Here is a 23,333-nt window from a genome sequence, read left to right on the forward strand (position 1 = left end):
TAATTTTGGAAGTGCCATTTTGTACCCTTTGGGAGCTAGCTGTGAGCAGTCTCCCCATCCTGCACCACCTCTGTTATCCTAATAAATCATTAGGATTTATTCCTTTTTCTTTGTCTCCCAACCTGGGTTGGGAGACATGTTGGGTTGCACGTAGCTGTACTGGGATCTTAGTGACCTGCTAAGTGAAGTGCCAGTAACATGCTGTCCTCAATATCCTTTCTGCTCTTCCTTCTGGCCTTCCAGTCTTTCCGTACTGCTGTGTCCCTGTTCATTCTCCAGTCAGACTGATCAGGTTTTCCTGTCACGCTTCTCTGCTTAGCTTGTGTGTGTGTGTGTGCATGCGTGTACCAGAGCTGCACAAAGTGAACAATTTCCTATCGGGCAAAATTTGAACAGGTACATACGCTCATTATCAAACACACACAGTAATGAACTGCATCAACCCCGAAACAACACAAGTTTTTTTTACACAAGTTTTCAATCTATCTGTCAGTCCTCCTAGTTCACGTTTTAAATTTTAAGCAACATTTTTCATGCTAACTTAGAAAGTTTATTTCCAAGCAGAGATCTAATTTCTTTCAAAAACAGAATTCTTGCCCTAATATGGGGAAGAAAACTACATGAAGAAAACTAAAGTATTCACAGAGAAGTGAAAAATGAAATGACTAAGGAGTGGAAAATTTTGTGTTAAATTAACTTCACTTAGTGTAGAAGACTGCAAAAACATCCTTAACTGCCATTTGTCCCCAAACGGCAGAATGCAAAAGAGCAGAGCAGAATACAAAAGAGATGGTGTGTTACAAAAACATTAGACCCTTGAGCATCTTTCCCGTAGCAACTTTTAGTGTAACCTTCCCCTCGATAAAGAAAAATCTTCCATGCTCTTCTGTTGTTTCTGAGGAGAAGGACCTGGGGGTCCTAGTAGACAGCAAATTATCCATGAGCCAGCAGTGTGCCCTTGTCGCCAAGAAGGCCAATGGCATCCTGGGCTGCATAGGAAAGACTGTGGCCAGTAGGTCGAGGGAGGTCATTCTCCCCCTCTACTCTGCACTGGTGAGGCCACAACTGGAGTACTATGTCCAGTTTTGGGCTCCCCAGTTCAAGAGGGACAGGGAACTACTGGAGCGAGTCTAGCGAAGGGCAACCAAGATGATTATGGGACTGGAGCACCTCCCTTATGAGGAAAGGCTGAAAGAGCTGTGACTCTTTAGCCTGGAAAAGAGAAGGTTGAGGGGGGACCTGATTAATGTTTACAAGTATCTAAAGGGTGGGTTTAAGGAGGACGGAGCCAGGCTCTTTTCAATGGTTCCCAGTGACAGGACAAGGGGCAATGGGCACAAGCTAGAACATAGGAAGTTCCGTTCAAATACACGGAAAAACTTCTTTACGGTGAGGGTGACAGAGCACTGGAACAGGCTGCCCAGGGAGGTTGTGGAGTCCCCTACTCTGGAAATTTTCAAGACCCGCCTGGATGCAGCCCTGAGGGATGTGCTTTAGGTAATCCTGCTCTAGCAGGGGAGTTGGAGTAGATGATCTCTAGAGGTCCCTTCCAACTCTGAAGATTCCGTGATTCCGTAATGAGAATAACTGACAGGGCCGCATGTTAAGTCCTGTACTTTTCTGACCATCAGTATTCCGCTCAGTGACTTAGTCCTTTCAGAGCTATTTTAATATTGCAAACTCTTTGTCAGTTTCAAAGGTATGCTTTAAAATGTGTTAAGGAAAAAAAATTAAATCAAATTGGATCATCACAATAATGTTTTCTCCTTTCCTTCAGGTATGTCATTTCTTCCCCCATACCTTCACCCACCCCATCCATCCTCTAAATTAGTAGGACACGGTGTCCACGAGAGGCCATATCAAGCCTTGTCTGCCAGTTTCTAGGTCTGCTCTTCTGTGGCTCTACAGGGTTGCAAGAGCTGCCCAAGACTGGAAGTGTTCCAGCAGAGTGTTCAATTTATTTCTACGCCTCTTAGGTCCAGAGGGCTTTCAGATCATGGGGTTTTTATGCATAGAAAAATCAGCTCCAGGTATGTTTCGGAGGTCCTTTTAAGTTATTTTTTTTTCTTCCTGAACCCTGTTGATTTTTGATTCATAACCTGAGTTGGCAGGCAAAGGGCTGTTTAAAAAAAAAAAGCCCCAATAAAATGTTGAAACCTTCCTCTCAGTAATTTCAGAGAGGTTTCCTCTGTGACATGGAAGGCATACACAAAACAGATCATAGAATCATAGATGACGGCGCAGGCCGGTTTAATGGTCTTATTTGTGGTACTATGAGGTGATCTACATAATTCACTAGGAACTTCATCTCTTTTCTGGTAATGCAGCACTCACTTCTCCAGGCTGTTCAAGATAGTCAAGCACGTGTTACCATCCTTCCTTAAGCACGTTTGAGAAGTTGGATCTAGGCTGGCAACGGTGGTGCTGGCACAAACGTGGTTAACATCTTCCTGCAGCAAAATGTTCTTGTTTCCCTGTTGATGCTGTAGCGTGAATGGCGTCTGTCACAGTGCACAGTCTCCTCCCCTGTGGCATATTGGCTGGAAAAGGCAATACCTTCCCTGCTTCACTGTGAGGTGATGATGAACTGCCTGGTTACTTCTACATCTGTCATCTCTACTATTTAATTAGACTGGTCAGGTGAAGATGCAACACAGTGGGATGCTCTGTCATACTTCTTACGTACCTTCTCCAGCTCCTGGCCTTGCTCGCTCCCCATCAGTTCGAAAACAGGAGAAAGCCTGCTCTCTTCATCAGCTGTTTGTGTGTCTGAACATCTTGCAGAGCTCTTTGGGGAGCAGGTGTGGATGAGAAAGGGTTATCTGGTTAACCAGGGTCATTTCAAACTTCAGCCTGAAAATTTAAGAAGCTGTATGATGGGGACAGGGCCATATGTAAAGAAATGATAACTGAAGGCATCTGGATCTGCTAGACTGCTCAGGATTAGCCAGCTTCCCGTCTTCCCTATCCCCGTCCTACTGTGTAAAGCATTTTCTGGTCAAGGGGATGGCCAACGTGCTGGGAAAGGCAGTGGCTATGGTTCATGCCTGCGGCTCTACGGGACAAGGTGCATCTCGCCCATCCATACTTGCAGAGCAGGCTGGTTTGCAGACTGGTGGTGAAGAAAAGACCTAAAAACTACAGCCCTTCGATGTAATGGTCCAGCACAGATTTTCACAAAATAAAGAAGTGGTTTCAAGGTCCTTCGCCAGGGTTCCTGGACCCATTCCAGTGCTGTGTGATACCTTCCTCTCTTGAGTTGGCTGCCTTTCCGAGGTACTGGACATGTATTGCAAAGCATGACACAAAGGTGGCTTTGTAGCAATGCTTTGTGCTTGGTGCTCCCTCCTTCCACTGGAGAACGGCTGGTTTGCCTTTTGACAAGGTGATCAGGGGAGGTATTGGAAGTAACGTAGCCAGCATTTTGCAGGAAGTCAGCAGAGCTGAGGCTACAAATTTGTCCTGAGATTTTTATATTGCCTTCCACAGACTGGAACGGAACCGTCTACAACGTAATGTCAAATTTAATATGTGCTGAAAAACATCTGAGGAAACCAACCCTTAGGAAAGCCAGATGCTTTCCTCAGACGAAGCTGAACAAACTGGGATGGGGAGAACACAGAGACTGGCAGGCAGCCGAAACCTTCAAAGAGATGCAGCATCTTCAAGGAAGGGAGCAGGAGATGGAGCATCTGGGAGGAAGGAGCACAGGCAAACAGGATGATTAGGATTTGGCAAGGCCAGCAAAGAAAGGAGTGGGAGCTGTGCAGTATGTCCATGTGTAGCATTGCCAACACCAAGCTGCAGAAGACACTGGCATGCTCCTTTCTACATCCCTTGCTTCGCGCATGTCTTGAGGAAGAAGAAGCGTTTTGTTGTTGTTCAGGAAGTTTAGCAATGGCTGCTATACTCCTGCTCACAAAGGCAAAAGGCTACAGAGTAATGCTGGTGGCCTTCAGACCTGAGACTGAGGAGCAACTGAGTGGTCAATTCACCCCTGATACCCGGCTCCCCGGCTCCCCGCAGCCAGTGCCATCACAAACATTCACGGAATCACGGAATCTTCAGAGTTGGAAGGGACCTCTAGAGATCATCTAGTACAACTCCCCTGCTAAAGCAGGATTATCTAAAGCACATTCCACATTCAGGGGAGTCCTGCGGCATGAATGATCTGCCCATCTCCCTCTGCGTGTCCCTCACAGACAGACAGACTGAAATGCTGCCGCCTCTCAGCTGGGGCGTTGCAGCTGAGCAGTCCATCAAAACCCTTCAGCCATGGCACAGGGCGGCAGAAGGAGACATAAGGTCCCACGGAAAGCGTGCTTCTGGCCAGTGAAAAGCAGCCTTTATTTGTGCTGTTCAATTTGCCATGCACGCAGCTGCGGGGTAAAACTTATTAAAACTGACAAGAGTCCCCAGGGCAGGGAGCCAGAAAGGTCTTTCCCACATGGCCAAACATACAGCAGCCTGGTGCTTGTCTCACTGAAATCCTTAAATCGTTATGCTGAAATTAATTTTTAATTATGTTCGTTTTCTTCTTTCGCTCTAGGGGCTTTCTTTTTCTTTGCCTCACATTTCCAGCGGCATTCAGGGAAGAGATGAGACCAGTGTCTGGCAGGAAGAGATTCACTAATGTATGGCCAGAGTCATGAAGGAGGCTCAGGAGAATCCCTTGCCTGGGCCTGGGAGAAAGAGCGTCCCTGTTGGAGAAAGGTGTGGTTGGCATCAGGGCTGATGGGCTCCCATTCTGGCGCTTGAGGTGGTATGAAACCAAGAAAGGGTGGTGTGAGTGATGCCAGGAAAGCAGAACAAGAAAGGTCGCCACTCTGCCTTGAGTTGAGATTGACTGCTTGGATAAGAGACCACAGCTGGATCAGTGGCATTTCAGATTGAAAGGCAGGATTGGCCTGGGGTGTATCTTTAACCTCCTGTTCAGTGTCACTCAGCAAGGTGTATGTAGCAGCTGATGCTGACTTTGAAGAAGTACTCTTTCGAATCCCTCACAACTTGGATTGCCTGCCGCCTTGTGAGCCTGCCTTTGCTCTTAAGGCAGCAGGTCAGGTGATAAGATACCACCAGGAGATGACAACGGTGTTCATTCATTTTTACTATTAGATAAGGAAAAGTTCAATTCAGTTATTCAGTCAAGGGCTAATTCAGATTTGGGGTTACCCGCACTGGTCTGAGGCAGAACTGACGTGTCCATTCCCTCTGGGAGATGAAACACCTCACAGCCAGGAGGGTTTGCAGGCTGAAGCCTGCCAGAGCCTGTCATCACTTTGTGAGCAAACCATCACACACTTGGCTGAAACTAATCAGATTGGTACCAGCGTCCTCTGGGTGTCCGCAATTCCTATCTGTAGTTTTCTGAGCATCACCATATCAGCAGCCTGCAGCCTATTGATCCTTCCTGGAAACGCTGGCGTTGATTAGACGTTCTTCGAAAACCACCACGTCACTAACAGTGACCAAGACAGGGTTGTGCTCTGCAATAAGCTTAAGCTGAGCTCCGTCTTGCGTAAGTCTGCCCCTTCCGGAGGAGCTGAGCAGGTTGTGCTGACCCCAGCTGCGGACAGAGGACACACCTGGGGAAGCAGGTCCCCAGGTCCCCCCGGTCCCCCTGGCAGGTGCTGCCACACGGCAGGCTCCAGCTGCGCTCCCCACAAGGGGCAGCTGCTCGAGCTTAGCCCCACAGCGGGGTCCAGCTGAGCTCAGCCGCCTTAGCCGGCCTGCCCACCCCCTAAGGAGTCTGGGCAGGAGTACCTGGGGAAGCGAGGTTTTCTGCAAGACTTTTGTTTTGTCCTTGTTTTAGTCTGACAAATGTGGGGTTTTTTTTGTAATGTCTGGCTGCAGCTGGGATTGTTAAGGCAACGCGTCCCACAGCTGCTGCAAGGTGCGCTGGAGCATGTTAGCTGAGCGGCCTCACCTGCGGAGCAGCGGGACAGTGCCGGCGGGTGGAACGCGCCTCCTCCATCATTTCATTGCCTTCCCAGCAGGCAGCTTTCCCTCATGGAACGTTGTTTTACCTTCTCCGCCGTGGGCTTTTGTGCTTTCCCACTGAATGAAAGACTCCTGTGTGACCTGGTGCCTGTCGTGCCTGCTGCTGCCTCCGACAGGGGAGAGTGTTTTATGGCTTCTCTGTTTACATGTTACAACATAAAACTTAACGGAAGAACTGCTGATTTTAGCTCTGGATGGTTTCAGTTTGGTGCCCGGTACCATTTAAGGTTTTAGTAACTTGAGTAACCCGTGGTTTTGCTTCTAGGCCTGAAGTTTAAATTGTAGCCCTTGAGAACACAGCTGAGAGCCATGGGGCACACGTGGGGCTCTGATCTGTGGTGGACATCTCCTGTTGCACCTGCCCCCATGTAAGCCACAGAAGTAGTTACAATAAGCACCATACAGCAGTTTAAATAGAAATTTTTGGGGGTCTGTGAAGGGGTGGGAGTGAGCTATGGAGATGCTCTCTGCTTGCTTCTGCCTGCCATCCTTGTAGGCGTGAGTGACTGAGAGCAGGTCGGGGTGGGCTGTCTTGTCTTGCCTTGTTTTCACAGGATTGGTACCCACCTTCAGTACCCTCTACCACGGTGGCCACGACACAGCAGCCTGAGGAGGGGTTGCACATTGAGAGGCAACATGGAGAGTAGGTTGCTGCCTGGCCGGCTGTCCTTTAAAGCCAGTCCAGAGTTGGGTGGGGGAGCGGGAGGTGAGCATCTCTGACCCTTTATTCTGAGAAACCTCTTATTCTGAACAGCAGATTCATAATCCATTTTATTTGTGGGTTTTGCTCTAAAAAAGTAAAGTGCTTCAGAGCTGCAGCCAGCATCAGGGTGCCTCGTGTCCCTCCTGGGAGGGCACTGGCCAGTGGACGCAGACGCCTGGGTGGGTTGTGCTGTTTAGGAGCCCCCGCAGAGCAGCATTACACGCAGAAGCAGGAAACTTGATGCACGCAACATGTAGCACACCTGCCGCAGACAGGACATGGCAGGTCTGGGCAGCCCCAGGTATGCACAGAGGAGATCAGGGGCTCCGTGGCTTTGCCCGAGTCGGTGTGCCGTGCTGCGAGAGAGCTGCATCTGCCTGCTAACCGGAGCGACCGCAACTCCCTGCGAGCCTGCTGAGCGAGCCCCAGTGGCTACGTGGTCCCAGCAGCTCGTCTGGGCTCCCACAGTTCAGTCAAAGCTACAGCTCTGGGAGCTGGGAGACATGTCTGCCTGGAGAAACAGTGGAGGCAGGGGATAAGCGGTGTTTTTCCGTCCATTTCTCAGGCGTGCTGTAATTGCGTCTAGACAGGCAGTACTTGGATGGCTGCCTTGTACCTTGCACGGGGGACTGCTGCTCCCGGTGGGTTTCACCAGCTCTCCTTCAACTCCAAAGGGTCTTAACTCCCTTCAGCTACAGCAGAGATGCCTCCTGGCTATTTGGTCCACGGGCTCATCTACAAATGGCATCCGGCATAGAGGTCCGTAGGTATCCCGTTCCCGCTGCCTGGTGGAGCAGGGTGAAGGTGAGCACAGACAGCATGTCCGCCCAGCGCGCTCTCGCAGCAGGTCTCCTGGCGCCGGGAATTATTTACAGCCGGCGGCGGTCTCTGAGCTCCCTCTTTCTCTCTGCGGGAGAGGAGCTTTCTGCGTTCTCCAAAGGCTCTTCTAATGTGACTATCAGCATGTAAATGAAACCCTGTACAATGCCTGTGGTCCTTCAGCAGAGCACGGAGTCATGGCTCACCTCTCCTCTTCCAGCCAGTCGTGGAGCCAGGGGAAAAAAAAACAGCAAAGATGAAAACATTGTAGAAAATGAAGGTTAGGAGGAGGCATTTCAGTCAAAAAATGAGGGAGCGTGGATTATTCTACTGCAAATAACGAGGGGGGGTTGTGAAGCACAGGTCCTGGGGGTTTCTCAGCTGCCCCTCTGCCTTGCTAGGGAGGGCAGGGGGGTGTCAATTGGTTGCACCTCTGACTGCCTCTGTTCCTTGGCATGAGGCCACCTGTGTTCATATTGCCACAGTAAAACAGGGCATGGAGCTCAAGCAGCACTTGAGGGAGGGAGAGAGAGATCGTTTTCTTTTGGAGTTGAGTTTTTGTAATTGTGGTGGGGGTTTTTTTTGTCCATAGCAGGTTATAGTTCAAGAGGTTGCTGTCAGTTTTGTGATGTGATAGTTCAAATCTTAATTATTAAATAAAGGACCATATTTTTAGATGTAGAACTTTCCCCATCCCTCATAGCTGTGTGGGTACCAAAATAGTGTTTGGTCTCCTGTCACACCTCCTGTTCCTCACCTCTGTCCTGAATCGCCTTGGGGATCACTACTTGAAGAAAAGGTTCAAACTCAAGTAAGATCAGGCTGAACATGATACCTGAGAGATGGTAGACCAGGGCCTGAAAGGGACCCAGTCACCCTTTAAAAGATCTTTTTCCTTGTTTCCACCTTTATGGCAACTGTGTATATAAAGCAACTGAAATTGGTCTCTGGTGATCTGTGTTATGAAGCATCTTAATGAGAATTACTTCAGCGGCAATCTGTCCACAGGTTAACTCACTTGATTGATACTCCCAAAATCCTGTGTGCCTAGTGCCTCCCGTGCTGTCCAGCGCCTTTGAGCAGATGGAGTAACACTGCCGCACGCCTGCCTGGTGTAGCTGGGAAACTAATTGACCATATTTTCAGAATTCATCTGCTGGAAGTGCTTACAGCAGCTGTTGATTTCTTTCCCAGTTGCAAGTAAAATGCAAGTAATAATGAAGACCTCCTGTGGGTGTCCAGGCGGATGATCATTTTGTACAGGGGAAGTGTTAAGAAAGTTACAGGTGAGAAAAGGCTTATGGAAGGGCTACATTCACCACAGAGGTACCAAAACTTCCGTTTACATCTGTGTTTTATTGTATTAATGCCGTTACAATGCAGTATGGAGGGCACTTCCCCAGGCGAACAATACATGCTGTCCATCTCCTCCCAAAACCCAAACGAACAAAAGAAGAAGCTAGAGCTCTGCTATGGGCTCCAGAGGCGGAGGACAATGTTTTTGGCTTTATATTCGGAAAGAGAGGAAGCTCTTCCCGGATGGAGGAGCTGTGGCGTGGGCGAGAGCAGAGACAGCGCACACAGTTACACCCAAAGCTGTCAAATGCGCACAGGTAGCGGCACGGCTAAGCCCGGCCCGGGGGGTGAGAGCTGGGGCCTCGGATCCTCTGCAGTGATGGGGGAAAGTGAGAGAAACCCGTTGAGGCTGTCCCAGGTCAGGTTTGTCTATACAAGGAGAAGAGCATTAGACTGCCCTGATATGAGACCAGCTTACATGGTACAGCAGGCCTCGTCTGGTGTTTGCACCCAGGAATTACTGGAGATGGCTTTGTGGAATACTGCTGGGAAAGGAGGCAGTGGGAAGGCTGTATTTGGCCAGCTCCTGGAAGCTGGGATGTACGGATGCCCCGTGTGCTGACAGGTCTACCGGCAAGGGCAACCAGGGAGACTCCCATGTCTGATCCTGAGGCGCATGTCCTTCCTTACTGGCAGGGATGTTACTGAAATGCCCCCCAGGATGTTATCTGGGGGATGCCTCTTCCCCAGGCATGGGCTGTAACAGGATTTACTGCAACAGTCAGACAGGACAAACCCTTGTTCTAGCAGTGCTCCTGATGAGAAGAGGAGCACGAATGGAGATTGGTTCCAAAGAGTTTTGTCCAAAGAGTCCAACAAGTTTTGAAACAGAGTGCATGCAAGCTGCCCCAGCTGAAAAAAGCAAGTTTGAACCTATTGCAAGCGTGACTGGAGCTATCCTGGGCTTTGTTCATTATTTAACAACCCCAGTAGATGACCGGGTGTGTGGTAGTTAAGTAGAGGACAATCTATCACTGCTCCTTGGGTTAGAAAGAGAGGGGACACTGTGATAGTGATGCACTTCTCATACGAGCTGACCTACAAGAGGGATGGTAGCTGCCTCTCTACCTTGCAAGGAACAACAAAATACAAGCTGGCAGCATGGGGGAAGGATTCATTTGCATTTGGGGAAGTTGTCTCAAGCACTCAGTCTGACCCAGTTTTATGGGCAAACCTCTTGATGGAGACAACAAGGACATTGTCGTTTCTCCATCAACGTTCCCCTTCTAAATTTCCTTGCCAAATTTTTGCTCTTGGCTCCAGATTGAAGGGATCAGGACCCTTATCCAAGAGGTCATGTCTGCCCTATTACTAGGACTGCTGTGCGTGAGCTGGGTGCCTTCTGCAGGCGGAGGCTCTAGCAGTGGAAGGGCAAATGCCTTCCCAGCACGCAGGCGGCGGAGATGAGAGATGCTGTCTGCTTGGGTCCGGTGTGCTCTGCAAGCTCCCAGCTCCCAGGAGTCGTGCCTGATCTTCCACTGCAATCCCAGCTCTGCCTCTCAGCACCGCTGTGCCCAGTGCTGAGGGACTCACTGGTTTGCCTCAGTGTCTTCTTCCCCTCCCTCCCCCGAAGCAGGAATCACAGAATGGTAGGGGTTGGAAGGGACCTTCAGAGATCATCTAGTCCAACTCCCCTGCCAAAGCAGGTTCACCTAGAGCAGGTCGGACAGGAAGGCATCCGGCTGCGTTTTGAATGTCTCCAGAGAAGGAGACTCCACCACCTCTCTGGGCAGCCTGTTCCAGTGGTCTCAAAGTAAAGAAGTTTTTCCTCATGTTGAGATGGGATTTCCTGTGTTCCAGTTTGTGCCTGTTGCCCCTTGTCCTGTCAGTGGGCACCACTGAAAAGAGCCTGGTCCCATCCTCTTGACACCCTCCCTTTAGATATTTATAAGCATTGATGAGATTCCCTCGCAGCCTTCTCTTCTCCAGGCTAAACAGACCCAGGTCTCTCAGCCTTTCCTTGGAGGAGCACTTCTACTTCTTAAGCAGGAGCGTTGAGGCTCAGTGTGGAAAGCCAGCCATGCAGGTGGGGCGCATTCCTGCTCTTCCCTCTGGTGCAGAGGGTGCCTGGCTGTCGGCAATGACCACGTCTCGCCGACCACCACCGCTCACAGCTGAGGGCAGCGCATCAACCCCCGCAGCCTGTAAAGCAGAGGGAGGGAAGGACCCCACACCTTGTCCAGGAGGCTGCTGCAAACCGCAGTCGGTGCAGCCCCATGCCGGCCCCACAGTCAGCAGCAGAGGATCTTGAGGAAGGCTTTGCGGAAGTCGGTGTTGAAGGTTGTGTAGATGATGGGGTTGAGGGCGCTGTTGACGTAGCCAAGCCAGGTGCTGGCACTGTAAAGCCCTGGGGGCACGTGGCAGGATGGGCAGTGGGCGTTGAGGATGTGAATCAAGAAGAAGGGCAGCCAGCAGACTATGAATGCCCCTGGGTTTTGGAGAGAGGGAGAAAACAATCCATGACTTTAGAGAAGTAACTGCTTGGAAAGGGGCCTGCTCCTCTGCCCTCTCCCTCCAGCCTCTCACTAGTTCCATGCGTTTGGTAAACGCTGAAGGTGACTCATGTTTATTCCTGGTGCAGAGGGACTTGGCAAGAGCTCAGGCTCCCTGGGACCAGTAGTTATGTGAATGGGTGGATGGGGCTTCAGAAGTGGCTTGGTGACAGGCGAAAGCAAGTGGCCACAACTGAGAGGGAAAGACTGCTGCCTTAGCGGCTTCGATCAGTTACGCTGAGGGCTGGGTTATTTCCCTGCTACTACTGAGTTAATGAGGGGAAACAGTGCATCTGGTGACCGTGGCAGGCGACTGGGGCACCAATCTCGACTTCTCTACCCAGCTCTATGAGCTGGTTCCTCTGCTGCTCCTTGCCCCAGTTTCCCCTTCTGTAGTTGGAGCTAAGAGCTGCTGCATCTATGGAAACCTAGGGTTGTTCCATCTTAATAATAATAACAACAATAATAAAGGAAAAGAGAAAGCAAAGGTTGTTGCTGCCTCTAGCAGGGCTTGTTGGCCACTGATTTAAAACAAAAGGGTAACAAAACGTATCAAATAAAACACTAACATACTTGGCTCTCAACATCTGAGAGCATTACTCTAGATTCTCTCCTGAGTTTGTGGAGCAGTGACAGATGAAGTCTGGGCCTGGCTTGCATTTTTTTTTAATCTCAACACTGTATTAGGAGATTCCTTGCTCTTGCAAGTCCCAAACTATCACCCCTTGCACCCCACTAGCCAGGGCGGCTCTCACTCACCCAGGACAATAGCTAGCATCTGCGTAGCCTTCCTCTCCCGAAGCTGGATCAGCCGGGGCTGCTGGTGTGCTAGCTTCAAAGAGCTGATGGTTTTGCCATCGCTGAGCCTCCGTACCTCCAGCCCTGGCTTCATACTCTTTCTCCTGTCTTCCAGCCTGCTGTGTTGCGTAGTCCCTGGTGTCTTGGTGAGGGGTGCCTCGTGGCAGAAGCTGCGGTACCGCTGCAGGCTGAAGACAGTCAGCAACTTCCTTTTGGTAGACATCTCCTGGCCTGAGCATTTGAGCGGGAGACAGGGGGAAAAGGTGCCTTGGCATCTGTTTGGCAAAGTTTTTCTCTCCATGTGTTCCTGCAAAAGAGGATGCCACAGAGGAGCTGGGGACCATCCAAACCCTTCATTGGGTCAACGGATGACGAGGAAAGTTGTAGGAGTCATCCTTAGCCCCACCTGCTTCTTAGGTTTGCACCATATCCTCTGGACTGACCTTGGCTTATCAGGGGTGTGAACCACCACCGGACAACTCTCTGCCTCCATCCCACCAAGGAGAAGCATGAGAATAAGAGCTGAAATACCTCCTCTGCTAACCTTTCACTTGCATTTCTGTGTTGGTCCTGCTTCCCTCAACATCCCCACCCTTTTTTAATGTAGCTTCACTGTGAGAAAATGGGTAAAACAAGCAGATATGCATGATGAGGCAACCCCTTTCAAACCATTGTGCTCGTTCCCATGGTTGCAGATATTTCATCTAGAAAGGTCAGTGGAACAAATGGTCTGTGCACCATGAGCATTTTGACCTCTTAAATCTGTCAGATGAAGAGGGATTTTTTTTTTTTTTTTAATAATCCAGGTTAAGGTCTGTGAAGGCCTGAGAATGAAGCCTCATAGAGGAAAAATCAATAAATGAAGACATTAAAATCAATAAATGAAGAAATTAGCCAGACTTCCTCATGGCTGAGAAAGCCCTGCTCTGAAGAAATACTGAAGTAGGCTGTGCTTTTTCCTAGCTGCCTGGTTCTAGAGGGCACAGACACACACAAGGGGTATCTTCTTTCTAGAGGGCTGAAAAGGATTTAACTGAAACTTCTGCGTCTGGAATATCATGGTGTATGAGCGAGGGATGGGATGAAAACATGCCATGTCCCTTCTTTATGCTTTCTGTTCTGTGCTTTGACCCTTTGAGGAGATGATGCATGCCCTGTCCTTTTTGACAGCTCCTACTGTGCACATGTGGATCTTACTTCGTGTGCGTAACACGGTTTGGTGCTGGCGCTGTGGCTGCCCTGCCGGGTGAGGGTTCGCTTCTTTTGTCTTTGTTTTAGCACGAGGTAAATCCGGACATAGAGCAGCAGGGTCACCATGAAGGGGAGGTAGAAGGACACCAAAGAGGAGTAGATGATGAAACTAGGGTTGGATATGGAACAAACACTGGGATCCCCTGGGGAGGAGAAGAGAGAGAGAGAGAGAGAGAGAGAAAGGAGCAGCTGAGCTGCTTCGGATTAGTACAAGGAGGCTCTGGTACCTCCTTTTTGGCAAAGCAAGTCGAAAGGTGGCCGGTGGACAAAGGCAATCTAAGGAGTGCAAGTATCTCCTATCTCTGTTGTTGTAAATTACACTGTGGCCTACCCACTCGCCTAACTGATGCTTAAAAGGGACTCTACCTAGGGCCATGTGGCATGACCCAGCACGCATCTGCCTGCTTTTCTGGCCAACAGCTCTGCCCTCTTCTCTCACGCCTATTCCCGCCCTTTCTCAGAGGATCCTTTCTCCTTTCGTCCTTCCTCCTACTCCTCTGTCAGCCCCTGAGCTGTCTAGATGCAGAGGTGTGCCTTCAGCCCCACCTGCCTGGACCAGGCAGTGGGGGACAGCAGCGGCTCCCACTCCCTGTCCCCTTCTCGCCTCAAGCACTGCACAGAGGACAGATGGGGAGCAGAGGACTTCTCCCTGTGGCTCAGGGGGAGTGAAGGGTCCCCTGCCCCTCCACCTCCAGGGAGAATGGGCTGCCCTAGGTGAGGGGAAGGAGAAAGACCAACCTGCTTCCAAGGAGGAGACTAAATTGTTTCCTCTCCTCAAGGGATTAGGTGAGGAAGCAGACAGACAGTTGGAAGGGAAGGAGGTTTCTCACAAGCAGCGCCAATATGCAGTCCTTGCTGTTTAGAAATGTGTCCTGTATCCGATTTAAAACTGTGTGTCTGGACCTATTAATATCGGCAAGATGCAGTAAGTCTGGTAGGGGTGGGGGGGGCTGTGGGTGGGGGGGTGTTGGACGTGCTGCACATCTAGAGATTTGCTCTGTGAGCACAGAGTGATTTTTTGGGGGCACCTGTAGTCCTGGAGACTTTGATGGGCATGGATTTGGCAGGAAAGCAGGCAGGTCTGTCCTCAGAGCAACAGTCAGTGTCTGCCTGAGCAAATGGCAAGTTTATCGACAAAAGCACATCTGCTCTCCAGCACTGGAGATTTTTCTCACCCTTCATAGTGTGCTTTCCAGTTCCCTAGAATTTCCTGTAACTTGGAAAGTCTGCAGGACCCATGATAAATGACCTGGGCAGCCCCATTTCCAACCCCTCCTTGCGTGCTATTGTTCGGGACGTCACATACCTGTAGTATTGAAGCCAAAGAGGAGCGGGCATGACACTGCGAACGCCAGCATCCAGACTATCACGATCATGAGAGAGACCCTCCTGCAGGAGCTCTGCCCAGTGCTGTACTGGTACTGAACTGGTTTCACCACTGCAGTGTATCTGAGGACAAAACCAGCTCGAGAAAGAGGAGAGGTAAGAATGGAGGGAGGAAAAGGACCGGGTTTTAAAAGGAGAAATGAAAGCCACATAGGGAACGTGACAGTGAACGTGGTGAAGAAATAGAAGAGGAAAGGAGAGAAGACCAGATGATGGGATCAGCAATTTGTAGAAATGGTAAGTGGGGCGTTGGGGGGAGGAACAGAGGAAATCAGAGTTAGTTGGCAGCACTGCAGAGAAACGCTCTGCAGAACTGCTGGCATTGTGAAGCTACAAGTTTTGGAACACCAGATGGACCTAGAAACCCCAGGGAACCCTCATCCCTCAAGCCCTTAAGGTTATATGTGGACTGCTGGGAAAGAGCGGTCTCTGGAGCAACCACAGCCTGCTACGCTCGGTGCCTCAGCTGCCTGCTCTGGTGTTGGCCTCGCTGGCAGCCAGAGGATTGCCCACAGGCAGGTGTCCAGGGCCTTCGGCTGCCAGGGTGCCTCAGGGGATGCAGCTCAGCAAGGTGGGGATTTGGAAGGCGCAGGAGTCTCGTCTTTCAGATAGCCCTGGGGCTGCTCCTTGCAGACAGAGCCAAAATGAAACGGGGATGAAGATTCCCATGAAAGAACACTGGGCCAGCCCAGCGTTGAGAGCTGCTTCATCTGATTACCCTTGAACCACATATTACAAAGGTACCCTGCAGCGTTTTTTTCCTTTCCACGTGTGCTGAGGTCTTGGCGCCCAGCCCTCAGCGTTGCTTAAAATAGGCTCAGTTTTAAGATGCAGAAAACCAGGGCAAGGCTGAAGACTACACAGCAATAATCTTCACCCCTCCCTATGTGCGTGGCAGGATTGTGTTTATTAAAACTTCATGAGTGTGGTCTCCAGAAGGAGAAACTCTCTTGGAGACTCAACGGGAATTAGATGACCCATTCTGGTTCCTGCCTTCAAAAAGCATGAGGGTGCTTTGTTGATACTACCAGTTGACTGCCTACTGGTGATGTTTTACTGCTTGTGCCTCTCTGCCCTTAAGTGCAGACACCTTCTAGCACATGGAGGGCAGAGCCATATCAATAGCAGTAGTGGCAGCAGTAGACTTGCAGAGAGGTTTATGCTCCTGAAGACACCAATGCTGCCTGTGCAAACCCCCCTCTTCCTTGGCCCTGCTACACTGGGGTACGGGGCCCACCCCAACTCCAGACTATGCCCCTGGATGCTGTTGGCTCTCACCTGTCAATGCTGATAGCGCAGAGGTTTAAAATGCTGGCTGTGCACATCATTACGTCCATGGTGACGAAGATATCGCAACAGATGCGGCTGAAAGTCCAGACTCCTCCGGTCACCTGCACCAGCAACCACAAAACTGTCAAGCCTTGTTCTGCACCAAGTCCTGATAAGTGACATATAAGGGGGTGCTCTCCTCCAAGCATCTCAACAGCTAGATGTGTTCATGTCCGCCGTGATGTCCAGAGGGAAACCGAGGGGCCTATGCTGTGTGCAATATAACACAGCGGTAGGTCATGGAGAAGGAGCCACACCTTGATTTCAATCCTTTAGTTTAGGAGTAGATAGCAGCTATCCCTTAAGGCCTAGCATGATACACTGATTTAAATCTGACATCACTGTGTATATCCTTTGATTAAGGATTATCTGAGAAAATCTAAGGGCTGAAAATGTTTCTCAGCTTAGCTGCTGGAGTTCTCTTGCAGGCAGTGAGCTGGAAAAATGCCGCAAATGTTATGCATTTATGCATAAAAAAGAGACCTGAGGCCCGAGGGTTCTCTAAAACCTTATCTGGATTCTTATCTCAGTTACAGATTTTGATTTTTAGATCTGAGTGAGAAATCACAAGCTATTTGGATAAAGGGTTTTGGGTTGCTACCATGTTGAGCTTTTGTTCTGGTTGTTTTGAATTTTTAATCTGAAGTGTGTAATCGTGAAAGCTTAGCTGCAGCCAATCTTTGCGATGGAGAAATGCATTTTTTTCGCCCAGCCATCAAGTTCTCGATAATGACCTTTTCGGCTGACAACAATATGCTCCAAGCACCGTGCGACACTGCTCTCCTTGGGGCTGGGATGACAGCCTGACTCCAAGCAAGGTGGTCTGCCTCAGCACCCGCTCCTTGTAGCAGATGAACAAGGAGGCAGCCTGCTCTCCAACAGATAAGTCCCTTGGATGAATACAAGCAAACAAATCTAATGCTGGTTGGAGAAGGCGGGGTAGGAGAGAAAGAGGGAGGAAAGTCCTTGCTTGGAGGGAGCCTGGATTTTAGCCTTCGGCCCTGTAGATCCTGCTGGTTCAGCTGGATCCTGGGAAGCTATCAGGAACTGGCACCATTTCCTGGTCTCTTTGCTTACATTTAGACCATATGTGGAGTACTGCATCTGGTTTTGGGGCCCGACTACAGGAAAAACGTTGATCAGTGGGAGCGGATCCAGTGGAGGTCCTGGGGTTCCTGGGGGCTGGAGCACTTGTCCTGTGAAGAGCAACTAAGGGAACAGGGCTCGTTCAGCCTGGAGAAGAGGTGGCTTTGGAGGGGTGGGGGGGCTAACAGCAATCCCTTAGTGCCTAGTGGGAGGTTATTAAGGAAGTCAGAGCCAGGTGACTAAGAAGACGGTGCCAGGTTTTTCACAGCAGTGCGTGGCGGGAAGATAAGAAGCGACAGGCACAAATTGAAAGAAGAATGGTGAAAACTGGTTATGAAGGTAAACTTTCTGACCATGTGGACAATGAGACAGTGGAACCAGTTGCTTGGTGAGTCTGTGCAGGTTCCATCTTTGGAGGTTTTCGAGACCCACTCAAAAATACCCATCCCAGGTCAGGCTTGGCTGATCTGTAAGCTTGGCTTCTAAGGCAGTGGGTCAAACCCACCCCAGGTGTCGATGCCTCGGAAGGACATGGTCCCTGCAGTGAGAAGCACCTGTATTAATACAGACTTCACTCTGTGCGAGTTGCTTTCAGAGTCGTTTAAGAAATAATCCTGAGAAATGGAAATGGTTTTGATGGCACCAGCATTCCCACACGTGGGCACAGGAACTCGCCGAGGTGAGCTGTGTCTTTAGGGTGTTCTCTGCTGGAGCCAGCTGCTATGTGTCAGAAGTCAGGTGCTGAACGAGGCAGTCTTCCATTAGACCCCCCTGACTCAGAATAAATGCAGAGGAGAGAAATGGGAACTGTGCTCTCACCCTCAGTTCTCTGACACTTGTCAGGCTCCTTTGTTTTCTTTTAAAAAAAGCAAGCACAGAAAAAAAACAAACAAACAAAAAACAAACCAAACCCTTAGAGCTTTTCCACACAATTAGGTGGGCTATAAGATGTGCAAACTGAAGGCTGTCCCTCTGAAATTAGAGACCTTAATAGGTAGGTTCAGTTTTCAAAGAAACCCCACACCATTTTTGCTTTAGTTGCAGATTTTGAGATCTGCTTGACCAACTCAAAACATAAAAAAAAATTATAAATGCTGGAAGCCTTTGCAGCGGGACCCGGTAAGGGTTGTTTCTGTAGTCTGAGGCAAAATGCAATGCAGCATCTGTGTGATCTGTGGAGTCTGAAGAATATTTCACCGGGAGCTGGTGCCAGGTGTTCGCGTGAAAGCCAGCTGCCACTAGCCCAGCAGATGTGCAAGCGCTTCGCTGGGGGAGTTTCCAAGGTCCTGAGTGCATTCAAACGCTTGGCACAAGAATATGAACCATCAAAACTGAAGAAGGTGGTGGCGGGAAGGGCGCTGAAGTGAACCCTCTCAGGATGGTGCATTGAGATTGCACCACCTGCATTATATGCTGTAGCTTGTATTAAGAGGATGCTTGACAGATCAAAACGCTTGGGCTTAAAACCCATCCTCACTTCCACCAGCCACAACTTCTAAAATGGGGAGTAGCTGACGTCGGTGAAGTAGTCAATATTTACCTGTGGGGTATGTGAACCCAGAATTCATTCCAGAATTTAACAAAGAACCTTTTTATTATAGGCCTCGTCCATAATTTTTTAAATTCTATTTCTGCTCTTCCTTTTATTGCTCTGTTCCGCTCATCTTTGCTACAGCAGCTCGAACTTGCCAGTGTGCATTTCTGGTTTTCGTGTGCTGGCAGGGTACCTGTTCTTTATCCCTCTGGTGCCTTTTGTCCAGGAATCTCAAAGCACATCACAGGTATTAATTGAACGAATCCTCACAACTGCCTGGGTGAGGTGGATGGTCAAATATTGTTCTTTCACAGCTGATGAGAGCAAACCACAGAGAGATGAGACGATACAATCTCTCATTACCACTCAGCGCCTGTGCAGCAGAAGTGGGAATAGAGTCCAGGATGAAATCCTGTCTCTGTCAAAGACAATGCTAAAGCTCCCTATAGACTATTCAGGTCAGGTTCTCACCTCATCTTTCTTGATGACCACTCTGCTTTATCCACAAAATTGCGGTATTATTATTTTTAATTTTCCAGCCCTATAGGAAGTCTTCCAGTTTAAAACAAAATAAATCATTGCACATTTATGAATGCACTTATGCAAATCCATCACTCTCCTGAATCCTTAAAAATAAACAAAAGAATCTCTGTATATCAGATATGTACGATGATGCCATAGTGAGAAGTACATGGATGGGAAAGTACAAACCATGAAGTTGCACCAGGTGATGACAGGCACGTAGGTGGCGGTGCATCTAAGCAGGCTCGCTTAAGCGTGTTGTGTTTAAGAGAGAGGTCTTCTTGGGGGGGCTGTTAGCTCCCTGCAGCTGTAAAATGGCTGCTTATGTTTTTGCACGGCAGGAGTAACCCCGAGCATGAATGCGGTCAGGCCTGCTGACAAGCGGTAAACTGCTGAGCTGCAGTCACGCAGTTGTCCGTCCTCCCTTTGACGGTAATCTGGCGAGCTCCTTGAGCTCAAAGAGCAGTTGTGGGTCTCGCTCCTCTGGTGTGAGAGCCATGGAAGAGGAGGCAGCGTTATTCTCACACGCTCTGAACAGAGCTGCAGACTGGAGCTCAGTGACAATCTTCTTCTGAAGGTTTTTTCCCTTTGGAGGTAGAACTGGATGTTGTGAGAAGACTGAGAAGGAAGCTCCAGGCCATGCTGCTACATGTCATCCTCCATTTATACAATGACTATAAGGCATAATGGTATTTAATACCATCAGACTCCGGCAGGCAGGATACCCTAATGCCACTGTCTTGGAAACCTTGGTGAGCTTCAATAGCCACACCAGCCACAGCATCAGGGATCAGTAAAGAACTGGGGTAGCAGTACTGGTATATTAGACCTACCCATTGACCCCAGAATATTACTGACACAGCACTGAATAGCATTTTTGTGCCAGGAACTTCATTAAGTGGAGATGAGGATTTTGAGGTTATAAAATCTTCCTATTGGTGCTCTGTCACAGCCTTCCCAAAAGACTTCTCAGAAAGAGACAGTTCTGGTCTGCATGATCAATAAAATGACAAATTTTGTGGAGAAGGTCCAGGCCGTAGATGGCTCTAAAAATTGTGTGTAAAGCACCAAGTTCATAAGTGACATTTAAATCCGAGGTATTCATCCACCTTTAGCTTCTCCTGGTCTCAGATGTCTGCTTTGGCAAACGTTCAGTAGATGAATAGGTTTTGGGGACTGAATGATTTCTTGGCAATTTCCAGGCCCAGTGTGTACAGAAGCATGATGCCATTTCTGCTTCATTGGTAGCATCGTTGATCCATAAACGGCAGCAAATATCTAAATGACTTTGGGGCTTTTAGGATTGTTTTTTAAATCTTTATCTTGCTGGAGTCCTACAGCCTCGTTCTCTAGGACATACTGTGCAATGTTGGGAGTGATTGGTTTGGTTTGGGATGTGTGTGTGTTCTTGTCCATGTTGTTTGGGTGACTCTTGGCTCAGCTACTTTGATTCTCCAAGCTCCAGACATGAAAAATTAATCTTGAATTGGTCTACAAACACAACTAGGGAATGGATCTACTGTAGTCCTCACAAATTGTGACCACAGTACTGCGTGGCGGCAGAGGCTGCTGTACAGGTGTTCCTCAGTTCCACCATCTCCACAGCGATAGCGAGTGATAAGCCTTTTCTAATGCAAAGCATATTGTCATTTCATTAAAGATTGGGATATGCTTGAGGTGATGGACTATTCCTGTATAAGCAGCCCCAAATAAAATTTGACTTTTAATAATATTTTTTAGTTGCAATGAAATTGCAGAGTCTAATTCTATCTTGCTGGGATGGTTCTCCTCCCTTTCCCCTCTGATTCTTTGCTTTTAAACCGTTCAGTGTAACACAACCGAGCTGTAGACATCCCGCAGGCCAGCTCCAGGACCGCTCCACACAGATTAGTCTAAATGTTGCTACTGACTTCATTAGGAATATAACCACACATGCAGTATCATGGTGCTCTCTTTGTTCTTTCACTCCACAGCGATGCTATACATAAATAATTAACCAGCAATGCCCTTATTAATGATGCCTATATACAGAGCAAACCCTTAATTTCTCTTAATTGTAACCTTGCTGAGACTGCAGTGGGCACACTTTGGATTAACACATGGGAAATGATTAGGCTGGGTGCCAAAGCTGAGAGCTGTCTCGCCTGTTGAACGTACCCCGGTGGCAGAGGAGGGCTGTAGGTCACTTCCAGTCCCCTGTTACTTGACCAAATCTCCTGCTACTCACATAGCAGGTCTGGCATTTGCTGGTGGTGTCCTGTCTTGTCCTACTTTTCTGTTCACGCGCTGTGCAGTCCATATGCACAAGTCAAAATCCCTCTCTGCTTCTGATTTGTTTTGCGGGAAGGAGGTCAGCCAAAGGTGGGCAGCTGCCAACAGAATATTTACCCTCCCCTTCAGCCCGATCTCGGCTTGCCCCTTACAAAAAGAGCACGAGGCTCCAGCGAGATCATGGCTCAGAGGCTTATTCTGTCTCTGTTAGCATGAGAACAGGGTACTAGGGCTCAGCTGAAAGCTTAGGGCTGATAGATGTTCACTCTAATTTTTCTAGACCTACCAGTTTTTGTGAATTAGTGTAAAAATGCTGAAGAGAACAGATAAAAATGTCAGCCATAGCATACCTTCATGTATTTAGTTCAGTAAAAATCTTTGCCCCAGGAGTGGCTTCAGTAATTCAGGATTTTACTGCAGTGTGGGGGAATTTGGTTTCCATCTTTGCTGCCCTGTATCTGATGGTGTTGTCCATACTGTGCATGGACCGGCCAATGTGCAAAGGTCAGGGAAATGGAGAATAAGATCCCGAGGGCTTGATGAGTCCTTTGAAGTTATTGTGAAAAGGCTCACATGACTGAAAGAGATTTTGGAGCATGTTCTTCAGCTTCATCTCTTTGTCAGCCTGCTTGGGGGATGTTGCTTGGAGCTGACCTAACATCATGGACATTAAGCCTCTTAAACTCTGCAGGAGACAAGGATTTGACTGCCCTCGCTTGTTTTCTGGCCAGCAGGAGTAGTGACTGATCTAGGCTCTAACATGAGTTCCTGTAAGTTATATCCACCCTATTGCCACCCCCACAATTCCTGAATCATCACGGTCCTCACTGGCAACCTTTCTGGCGGTTGGAGTCAGCTTCAAGGATGCTCAGATGAAAGTGGTGTTAGCACATCAGAACCCAAAATCTACATTACTGGCTATAGCCCAGCTGCCGTTCAAGCTCAAAGAGGCTGTGCTGTGCCAGGAAGAGCAAGGCTCAGGGTATCTGCTGATGGGTGGGACTGTGGTGCGTCTGTCCAGCATATGTCCAGCCTCTGAGGGCCACCTGTGTGACATTGTGGGCTGCCACCCACCCCACGAGTGCCCCAGAGTTAGATGGGCATTAAAATATGAATGGACTTTATCTGGCCTAGCCTGAGAGCGTGCACCAATGCTGGTGAACTTGTACTGCAGTTAAATTCTGCTAATCTTCTGCTAAGACGTACTCACCTCCAGGTACACCACCCATGGCATCACCAAAGTAGCCACCAGCAAGTCCGCCACCGCCAGGCTCACCACAAGGTAGTTTGTCGTGGTTTGCAAGGTGCGTTCCCTCAGCACGGCTAAGCAGACCAGCACGTTCCCAAAGATGATGGCCAAAATCAAGATGCAGTAGCAGAGGGCGTAGTAGGCATGTGAGTGTGGCAGCTCAGGCTCTGTAGTGTTGTCTGCCGCACAGGGAATGAGGTCAGTGGTGTTAGGATGACTGCTCGTTCTTGTGAAGAGTGCCATGGGCATGCCGCTGCAAAGAGAAAGAGATGACTGAAAATCAGGGCTATACAATAATTCTGGAGAATGGTACCTCTTGTGGACTTTCATACTTCCAAGCCAGTTATAAAAGCCTTTTTTCTGCTTATGTATAGGCAGAGCTTTGTTTAAAGTCTTGCTTGGTTTTTCACTGAATCTAAGCCAAGAGAAGAATGCAAGATTTCAAAGATTTCACCTCCTGTGTGCGTCTGAAAGGTGCAACCAGCTCACCAAGCAGTGCAGCTCTATGGAAGGCGCCAACGGTTTTAAGATGCACCA

General features: G+C 49.1%; 1 protein-coding gene across 1 annotated transcript; it reads right to left on the minus strand.

Moving 5' to 3' along the window:
* Positions 1-11,109: 11,109 nt before the first annotated feature.
* Positions 11,110-23,039, minus strand: DRD3 (dopamine receptor D3). The gene is made up of 6 exons (XM_054214187.1): positions 22,758-23,039; positions 16,084-16,196; positions 14,726-14,868; positions 13,366-13,562; positions 12,130-12,475; positions 11,110-11,306 (listed from the first exon to the last, which is right to left on the minus strand). Exons 1-6 carry the CDS (start codon positions 23,037-23,039, stop codon positions 11,110-11,112), a joined length of 1,278 nt encoding a protein of 425 aa, XP_054070162.1.
* Positions 23,040-23,333: the final 294 nt, after the last annotated feature.

The sequence above is a fragment of the Rissa tridactyla genome, chromosome 1 (assembly GCF_028500815.1).
Source record: "Rissa tridactyla isolate bRisTri1 chromosome 1, bRisTri1.patW.cur.20221130, whole genome shotgun sequence".
NCBI lineage: Eukaryota > Metazoa > Chordata > Aves > Charadriiformes > Laridae > Rissa > Rissa tridactyla.